The sequence below is a fragment of the Phyllobates terribilis genome, unplaced genomic scaffold, assembly GCF_046119375.1.
Source record: "Phyllobates terribilis strain yellow unplaced genomic scaffold, ASM4611937v1 Scaffold_4__5_contigs__length_816908805, whole genome shotgun sequence".
Lineage (NCBI taxonomy): Eukaryota > Metazoa > Chordata > Amphibia > Anura > Dendrobatidae > Phyllobates > Phyllobates terribilis.
Window position 1 is genome coordinate 209,009,342 of NW_027362764.1, and position 10,405 is coordinate 209,019,746.

At 42.8% G+C, this 10,405-nt stretch overlaps 1 protein-coding gene across 1 annotated transcript in view; it reads right to left on the bottom strand.

The window, feature by feature from the left end:
- Nucleotides 1-2,549: 2,549 nt before the first annotated feature.
- The window catches only part of CMTM6 (CKLF like MARVEL transmembrane domain containing 6), a 40,553-nt gene continuing 32,697 nt past the window's right edge, over nt 2,550-10,405 (bottom strand). Inside the window, exon 4 of the mRNA XM_073678036.1 lies at nt 2,550-5,686. Coding sequence (XP_073534137.1) covers nt 5,525-5,686 — 162 coding nt within the window. The 3' untranslated portion in view covers nt 2,550-5,524. The remainder of the gene's footprint in view (nt 5,687-10,405) is intronic.

The window sequence follows — 10,405 nt, forward strand, 5'->3', positions numbered from 1 at the left end:
CTCCCATTTGCTTTGTGTAGCTTTACGTCTCAGGATATCGTCCCAGTTTACTGCACTAAGATCATCTTTCAACCGTTGGAAATTTGCCTTCCTGAAGTTTAGTGTCCTTGTAACCCCTCTACTACACATCTTATTAAAGGTTACATGAAAACTTATTATTTTGTGATCACTATTACCCAAGTGACCCCCAACTCGTATATTTTATATGCGGTCTGGCCTATTGGTTAATATTAGGTCTAGCAGTGCCCCCCTTCTTGTTGGGTCCTGAACACGTTGTGAAAGGAAATGGTCTCTCATAGTTGTCAAAAACCTATTAACTTTGCTTGAACTACAGGTTTCTGTCCCCCAATGTATTTCAGGGTAGTTGAAGTCCCCCATAATAATGACTTCTCCTTGAGTCGCTGCTTCATCTAATTGCTTTACGAGGATATTCTCCGCTGCTTCCATTATTTTTGGAGACTTATAACAAACCCCTATCAGTAATTTATTATTTTTTCCCCTTCCCCTTATCTCCACCAACAGGGACTCTACATTTTCATTAGATTCACATATATCCTCCCGCAAGATGGGTTTTAAGGATGATTTTACATATAAACACACACCCCATCTCGCTTGTTTGTACGGTCATTTCTGAACAGACTATAGCCCTGTAAATTAACTGCCCAGTCATGGCTCTCGTCCAGCCACGTCTCAGATATCCCCACCATGTCAATTATTTTCCAACAAAATTAATTCTAATTCCTTCATTTTGTTGGTGAGGCTTCTGGAATTAGTGTACATGCATTTTATGTACCTCTCTGTACCTCTATTCCTTCTTACTTTATTGACTGTTCTAACCCCACCCCCAATTTCTTTATTTGTGCCCAGGTCACTATCTGCACTATCTTCCCCACCTATAAAATGAATACCCTCCCCCCAATCCCTAGTTTAAACACTCCTCCAACCTTCTAGCCATTTTCTCACCCAGCACAGCTGCACCCTCCCCATTGAGGTGCAGCAGGTCCCTAGCGTAGTCTGTAGCCAACTGAGAAGTTGGCCTAGTTCTCCAGGAACCCAAATCCCTCCTTCCTACATCAGTTCTTGAGCCACTTATTTATCTCCCTAATCTCCCGTTGCCTCTCTGGCGTGGCACGTGGTACCGGTAGTATTTCAGAGAATACCACCTTGGAGGTCCTTGCTTTCAGCTTGCAGCCTAATTCCCTGAAATCATCTTTAAGGACCCTTTAAGGACCTTCCACCTACCTCTAACTTTGTCATTTGTGCCAATGTGCACCATGACCGCTGGGTCCTCACCAGCCTCTCCCAATAATATGTCAACCCGATCAGCGATGTGCCGGACTCGAGCGCCAGGTAGGCAGCACACTGTTCGACGATCCCTGTGTTTGTGACAGACTGCCCTATCTGTTCCCACTAATAATGGAGTCCCCCACTACCAGCACCTGCCTGGCCTGCCCTGCTCTCCTATTTCCCTCCTTACTGGAGCTGACACTCCTCCGGCTTTCAGGGGACATGACTTGCTGCAGCAGTGCTACCCCTGTACCGTCACCCCCCTCATCTGCCAACTATGCAAACTTATTTGGGTGTGCCAGATCAGGACTAGCCTCCCTGGCACTATTCCCTCTACCCCCCCCCCCTTCTAACTGTCACCCAGCTAGCTGCCTCACTGTCCTGCAGCTCCCTACTACCTCCCTCCCCCATATCTACCCCAGTGAGCAGCAGACTCCTTTCCATATTGTCAATGGATCTCAGTATAATGATAAAAGAATTTATTAGTGAAAAAACATTAATGGACAATATATTTTCTTGATGTATTTATAAATTTTATTAAAAATCTGTAGAAAAGGTAGGAAAATATTGCTATTGTATGAAGAATATGAGATGTGACCATTTTAGGATGTGTTCGTGAGAGTAAAAGCTTAGTTTGCTGCATGTTTAGGGTGTCTGGATAGTAAAGCTGTGCGCATGTTATGGCAGCTGCAATGAATGAAATACGCAAGATTATTTGACTATCACGATATAGTGATGGAGTACAGCCATCTGTGCTATATAGTATTGGCAAGGTTCTTCCAGAGCAACATCTGTGTGTATAGAGAGCACACAGCCTGCCTTATCTAGGACTTCAGTAGTACAAATAGAGAGCACTCTGTGGACTCTGTCCCAATCTATACACACGAGCTAACCTGTGAGCTACAGAAAGAATAATGTCATATTATGTGCGTCCTAGTGGCCATTATGAAAAACTTGGCATTATAGCTCAGAGCCTAAATTAACACTTCTACAGACTTCAGTGAGGAAATCGGCCAGAATTCTTTGCAGGCTCAATATCTGCACAGATTGGAACCTGACGGACTCAATGATCAGTCAGTGTAGTCCATGTGGGCCCCAATGGGGTCTGTCCTGCAAGGGCAACAATGTAATTGTGAACAGAGCATTATTCTCCCACTAGCCAATATGGTGTATATATAAAGAGACTCACCAAATTATTTTTCTCATAAAGACATTCACCCAGAAAAAAAATTATTAACAAATAAAAACGAATTGATACAAAATTGTATAAACTACTTTATTTAATATCACATGGATTCATTTATCGCATAAAATCACTGCCTGCTAAAATCCTAAAAAAATAAAACAAGAAAAAAAACAGCCAAATATAATCATATTTCGTGTCATGTACAGTAGACACATACATAGAGAAATCTGTACACATCAGCATGCAAGGATTTAATAGCCTTTACATGCCTGATTGGGAAATAACAGTAATAGATGCAAGATGAGTTTTGTGCAAGGAAAAACAGAAAAATACAAAACACTTCATCACTTCTTCGATTTAGTCAAGAACTACACAGCGACTTGCAGCCTGACATTAATAGTATGGATGAGCGGACACATAGAAGTTCGGGTTCGGCCAAACTTTAGTCCAAAAGTTCGGGTAGTAGAACTGTACTCAAAATTGAACCCCATAAAAATCAATGGGGACCCGAATTTTGGAGCTGGAAAAGCTCTCTCTCTCCTGTAAAATGGACTTCCATTGTGTTCGGAGTTCAGCACCGGACACTTTTCAGTTCGGGTTCGCTCATCTCTAATCATTGCAAAAATTTGTTGGTAACGTAGTCATGTAGAAATCCAGGAAAGTTGATTTCTGCTGACTGTTGGGCTGCAGACATGACCACATTTACTATAATTAGTTGCAATGAAGTCCTACAAGTCGCCATGTAGCCATAGTTTTATGCCAATAACAATACAGCATGTTGTAAACGTAAAAAGCTCACTTTTCAGCTGACAACAAATGATAATCCTTATGTGTATGAATAGATATAAAATGGTTATTTTACCACCTTTTAGCTTAAGTTCACACGAGCCTAGAAAAAAAAAATAGTCTGATTTTCCTTCAGCAAAACGGACGATTTGTCATTTGTGTTGTCATCCGTATGTAATCGTTATAGTATTGGTTTTTAATACATCAGCAGTGAATACAATTTACAAGAACAAAAGCAGTTCCCCATGTTAAGAATTATAATGCATCCGTAAAAGTTGAATGCTATATGTTTGATCTGTATGGGATGCATTTTTTTGTGCACTTATAGACTATAATGGGTGAGTCTCATCCGAAATACAGAAGAAACTAGTGCATGTTGCTATTTTTTCACATGGACATTCAGTCCGTATAAAAATAAACAAAAAAAACTCATCTGAACAGCCCAATTGAATACCATCGGTCCCAGTGCTGTCCACGTCATGCCAGTTTTTTTTCCATGGACTGCACTCAAACTGAAAATACAGTTGTGTGAACATAGCCTTATACACAGAAAAGTCACAGATCTACTTATTTCTTTTACTCACTTATATAGCGCCGTCATATTCCACAGCGCTTTACAGACATTAATCGGCACTGTCCCCATTGGAGCTCACAATTTACATCCCCTATCAGTATTGTCTTCCTAATGTGGGAGGAAACCGGGGAACCTGGAGGAAACCCACAAACACGGGGAGAACATACAAACTCCTTGCAGATGTTGTCCTTGGTGGGATTTGGACCCAGGACCCCAGTGCTGCAAGGCTGCAGTGCTAACTACTGAGCCACCGTGCAGCCCTGTCCATTTACACAGGTTGTCCACTACTTTAGCATTGATGACTTATCCATATGCTACAAATCCCTAAAAGACTATGGATATTAAAAGACAGAGCAATTTTTATAGGCAATTCACATTTTACTTCGATACCAGTATTTTAAAATTGAGCTTTCCCCTCTTCTAGGGCCAAACATTCATACTGCGTAATTTTTTACTGTTCGGATGACATCCCTACTGAAGTCCCTTCCACACCAGGTCCAGTAATCGCTACTCTGCTGAGCACAATACGTGTTGAGTAGTCGTCACCCTTCTGCTAATGAGCTCAGGCTCGGAAAATGTTGCATTGCTAGAACAGGCACATCTTATTTTTTTTTTTAAGGGCATTTACTCTTGAGTTCCCTAAAAACTAGCTAAATGCCATATGGGCAACTGAACCAATATAAAATAAACTCTTTTAGTACGTCTCACCAGATTAAATTTTGAGACTGCAATTTAGCAACCAAAGTCAATCTGCCATTTACTTCATTGATCGGGTGGGTCTGGTTTACAAAACCCATTATTAAATATGTTGTTAGGGAATTCTGCCACCTTTATAAGCCAGAGGAACTGCAAAGAATACATCTTGGTCTGGAGTATTATGCCAATACACTACATAACGGCCTATTAATTCCAATGGGAATTGTGTAATGCTTTATTTCTCCTGCGGAGACACTGCAGGAAAATTAAGACACTTGCTGCAGGGTTCCCCCACAAATTAATTGTTGCGGGTGCTTGTGATAAGCTGAAAAACAAGTGACACTTATGAAAACTTAATTGCCGTTATAAATGTTAGACACCCAGCTCATTTACAGTGTACAAAAAGCTGTATATAAAAAGGATAAGGCACCAAAAGTTAATGAAATATGCTGTAGATTTACTGCTGATTGTAAGAGCCTCCCGCTAGTAACTTTAATTTTAAATATAAATCTAAAAACCTAATTTTCTATTGTTCATATAAAAAGCTATTTAGACCTGTACAGTAAGTCAACCTGTAGCAAGTGAGGAGAGGCTTTCATTTCAATGTTCTCATTCCTAATTATTAAAGGAGGACCTCTTGGGATTGACATTATTCACATTAGGCAAAGTTTGTGTGGCAGTTTAAGAAATGCACTGAAATACCCTAAAGAGCCAATTTCATTACTTTCAAAGTGATAGCAAATAAATAATTGAAGCAATTTATCATGCATATAATGAACCATTATCTGGAATGAATACAAAAAATAAAACTTAAGAAAAAAAAAAAAAAGAGAGAGAGAAGTTATCAGGAAAGGCAACAGAATCCTGCATATCCACATAGTGTTATTATGGATTGTATTCTTCAAAATAGTGGATTTTATTTACATGGAATAAAAAAAGACCGTAAAATTGTATTTCACGGTGGACAGATCAACCAGAACCTGTTTACTGCATAATTAAGCCGTTTCTTGAACCGGGGCAAAAGTATTCAATGGTTCGCTCTCCACTGCGCCATTAGTTCTAACAGCTTGAGGTTCCTGCTGTCGTGCCAAGTAGTTACTTTTATACATAAGCCACAATTCCACAAGAAACACAATAGATGCAAAGAATCCAAAGACCTAAAAGATACAAAAAATACATTTAAAGTACCATATTTTTCGGACTATAAGATGCACTTTTTTCCTCCAAAATTTTGGCGGAAAATGGGGGGTGCGCATCTTATAGACCGAATGTCGGGGGGGGGGGGGGGGGGGGAGTATATATATGTGGGGTGTGGGGGGAGCGGTAGAGTTGGAGGAGCGGGGCACAGGAGGCAGCAGCCGCCCACTGCAGCCTACACTGTCCCCGGTGCTAAAGAGAATGAATATTTACTGCTCCCCACGCCCATGGGGTGTGGGGAGAACTGAATATTCATGCTCCTTAAGCTGCTCCTTATGCTGCACATAAAAAATAAATAAACACTCCTACTCACCTTTCTTCTCTCCTCCAGCGCTGTCTGCCTGCACTGATCTGTCCATGTGAGCCGTGCATGACGTCACTGCCATGCGCGGCTCACAAGGAGAGATCAGCTGCCTGAAGTCACTGCTCCCCACGCCGGGACTGTGAGCGCGGGGAGCAGTGACTTCACTCTCCTTCATAGCCGGCACACAGTGTAGCCGTGCTGCGGCTCCTGATGCTGCCGGAATCGCCTGTGGCCGCTGTTAAAGGGCATGAGTATTCAACCTCTCTCCACGCCCATGGGCGTTGGTGAATATTCATGCCCTTTAATAAGCGGGCACACGCTATAGCACAGCAGCAGCAGGAGCCGCAGCACGGCTACACTGGGGACTGTGGTGCCATGCACACCAGGACAGGGATGAGGGGTGCCATGCACACCAGGACAGGGATGAGGGGTGCCAGGCACACCAGGACAGGGATGAGGGGTGCCAGGCACACCAGGACAGGGATGAGGGGTGCCAGGCACACCAGGACAGGGATGAGGGGTGCCATGCACACCAGGACAGGGATGAGGGGTGCCATGCACACCAGGACAGGGATGAGGGGTGCCATGCACACCAGGACAGGGATGAGGGGTGCCATGCACACCAGGACAGGGATGAGGGGTGCCATGCACACCAGGACAGGGATGAGGGGTGCCATGCACACCAGGACAGGGATGAGGGGTGCAATGCATACCAGGACAGGGATGAGGGGTGCCATGCATACCAGGACAGGGATGAGGGGTGCCATGCATACCAGGACAGGGATGAGGGGTGCCATGCATACCAGGACAGGGATGAGGGGTGCCATGCATACCAGGACAGGGATGAGGGGTGCCATGCATACCAGGACAGGGATGAGGGGTGCCATGCATGCCAGGATAAGGATGGAGGGATGCCAGGCATACCAGGATAAGGATGGAGGGATGCCAGGCATACCAGGATAAGGATGGAGGGATGCCAGGCATACCAGGATAAGGATGGAGGGATGCCAGGCATACCAGGATAAGGATGGAGGGATGCCAGGCATACCAGGATGGGGATGGGGGCCATGTATAAAAGGAAGGGGGGGGCATATATACCAGGATGGGGGATATTGTCAGAATTGGGGGACATTACCCCTATACCAGTGTCAGCAAAAGACCCTCTCCCCCTTAAAAGTGCATTGTGAATACATTTTTGCTTACATTTTTTTTTTTATTATTTTCCTCCTCTAAAACCTAGGTGCATCTTATGGTCCGGTGCGTCTTATAGTCCGAAAAATACGGTACTTCCCTTGCTGCACACTACAATTCCCATAATGCTTCAGGGTTTGCACTCATCAAATTGTACTTGCTTAACTCTGAATCTTAAGGGCAACGGTGATCGATAAGTGTCACAGAACTGCTGCCCCTATCAAACTGCAGTCTGTGTCCTAAGTAATGCAGTTTCAACTTTTCTTCACCGCCTCCTACTTGTGAAAGGTTTCTCCTTGCCACTCAAGCAGGAGGCAGGTGAAAGCAGTATGAAAGCGATACAAATAAGTTGCGTGTCTATACTAACTGTACAGATTTTCTAGTGTGAGACTGGGCAGTTTTATAACTCAACTGCTAAGCATTGCATAGACTCCCAAAATATAATTTCCTCATTACACAAGTGGAGAAGTGATAATAAGGGAGCAGCATGAAGTTATATAAATATAAACAACCTGGAGGTATTCAATAGGTAATTATGTAATCCTGCAGTTTACAGAAAGTCCTCTGTTTAGGGAAGACAAACACATGTACAGGACTGGAGGTCAGATTGGAGACCACAATTTTTTCATCCATGAAATCCCCACCTGATTGTCTATCACACTCAGCACTTAAAAACACAGCGGTGCTGGAAAGCTTGTGAATCCTTCAGAATTATCCATATTTCTTCATAAATTTGACTTAAATCTACATAAAATTGTAGTCACAAATATTGGACTTTATCACTTTTTAAATAAGAAAATGATCCAATATAATGTCTGCGAGTGGCAAAATTATGTTAACTCTCAGAATTAGCAGATAATTTGAATGTGAGAGTTTGGTGTTTTCAATGAATGGAATAACAATCAAGGTGTGAGTGGGCAACCTGTTTCATTTATAGAACAGGGATCCAACAAAGTCTGATCTCCACACCTTAGGTTTGTTGAATTATATCATGACATGAGCAAAGACTTCTGAGGACCTCAGGAGAAGAGTTGTTGGAAAACATTACAATATTATCTCTAAAGAGTTTGGACTCCACTAATCCATAGTGGGACAGATAGTGTACAAATGGAGGAAATTCAAGACAGTTATTACCCTCACCAGTAATGGTCGAGAGCAAGACATAATAGTCCGGAAAGTCACAGAGGTTACTTTTGGTTTCTCTAAGCAACTAAAGGCCTTTCACATTACCTAATGTTAATGTGCATGATTCTGTAATCTGAAGGACATAGAACAATAAGGTGTGCATGACAGGATTGCAAGAAAACCAATGCTCTATACAAAGAACATTGCTCTCCTTCAGTTTGCTGAAGCTCACCTGAACAAGCCAGAAGGTTATTTGATCAATGTTTTGTGACAGATGAGACTAAAATAGAGCTTTTTGGTTTAAATGAGAAGAGTTCTGTTTGGAGACAGAAACACTGAATTACTGTGTAAAAACCTCATACCATCTATGAAACATGGTGGTGGTAGTATCATGGTTTGGGCCTGTTTTGCTGCATCTGGGCCAGGACAGCTTGCCATCATTGAATAATGAATTCTACCAGCAAATTCGAAAAGAAAATGTCCGGACATATGTCCATGAGCTGAAGCTCAAGAGTATGTGGGTCATGCAGCAAGACAACAACCTAAAGTACACAAGTCATTCTAAAAAAAAAAGGAATAAAGTTACAGTTTTGGTACAGTTAAGTCCTTACCGTATTTTTCGTACTATAAGACGCACCCAAAGTTTGAGGAGGAAAATAAGAATTTTTAATGTGAAAATGGGGGCCTGTTTTATAGTCTGAACTTAGCTTACCGGGGAAAGGGAGGGAGGGATGGCAGCAGTATAGCGGGGTCACAGGAGGCAGGGTTGCCGCTGCAGGAAGCCGGCAGCAGGAGTATGTTGATGCTGTGGGCCCTGGGCTGGAAGGAGGGGGGGGGGGGTGTGTCCCGGCGATGCGAGGAGCTATTGCTCTCCCGACGGTCAGGAAGGAGTAGAGTCCTCGCTGTGCACATTGATCTCCTGGCGGTGGGCTTAAGGAAATAGCGCCAGAAGTGAGGCATGCACAGACGGAGATCTCGGCTCGTCATTGAGCGGAGATCTCAATCTGCGCATGCGCCGACACCATTTTCGTGAAGCCTCAATGTGCGCAGATGGGACTCTGCTCCTGCCTCGCACCACCGTTATTTTCCTGAAGCCCACCGCCAAGAGATCAATGACTCGCACCGCCCCCTCCTCACAGTAACAGGGCCTGCAGCAGCGACCCTGCCTCCTGTGACCCACGCTCCACCGCCCAGTCCGAATGTAAGCTACATTCGGACAATAAGACGCACCCCTATTTTCCTCACAAATTTTGGGGAGAAAAAGTGCGTTTTATAGGTAAGTCCTGATTTTACTCCTATAGAAATGTTGTGGAAGGACCTGAATTGACGAGTTCATAGGAAAAAACTCTCCAACATAATGATGCTGTTTTGTATAAAGGAATGTGCAGTAATAATGAACATTTACTTGAAACGTTTAGATTGAGTTATTGCTGCATCACGGAGTCACATCAGATACCGAGAGCAACGGTTTGAATACTTTTGCCAATCACAAACGTGATATTGGATTCATTTCCTCATTTTAAAAATTACGAAGTCTAATATTTCTGACTTCTTGCTTAATTTGGTTCTCTTTACTTACTTTTAGGACTTGCGTGAAAATCTGATGTAGTTTTAGGTAAAAATTTATGCAGAAATTTGGTAAATTCTGAAGGATTCACAAACGTTCAAGCATGACTGTATCTGGTGTACCAAGTTCACTACAGTTCAGACTCCTACTTTTATTTAGCCTCCACCTTAATATCCAGATTTCACTCCGCATTTATTTCTATATGCTTTGCTTGCAATACAATGATGCATCAACATATCACAAGTGCTGCTAGAGTCCGTCCTCTTTGCTCTAGCGACAGTGTGATTATTCTTCTCATTATAGTCTCCAATATAAACTAATATATTCTACACTGAAAGAGGCTGTACTACCATCATCTACACTAGAACCATTCAACAGGAGCTGTGTAATCATCATCAGTAACTGTAATAGTAGTTTCTGGACTCTCCTTTACAGAAAGGGTGTTGTACACTCTATGCAATTTCATTAAAGAGGAAGTTCTGTTGAATGAGA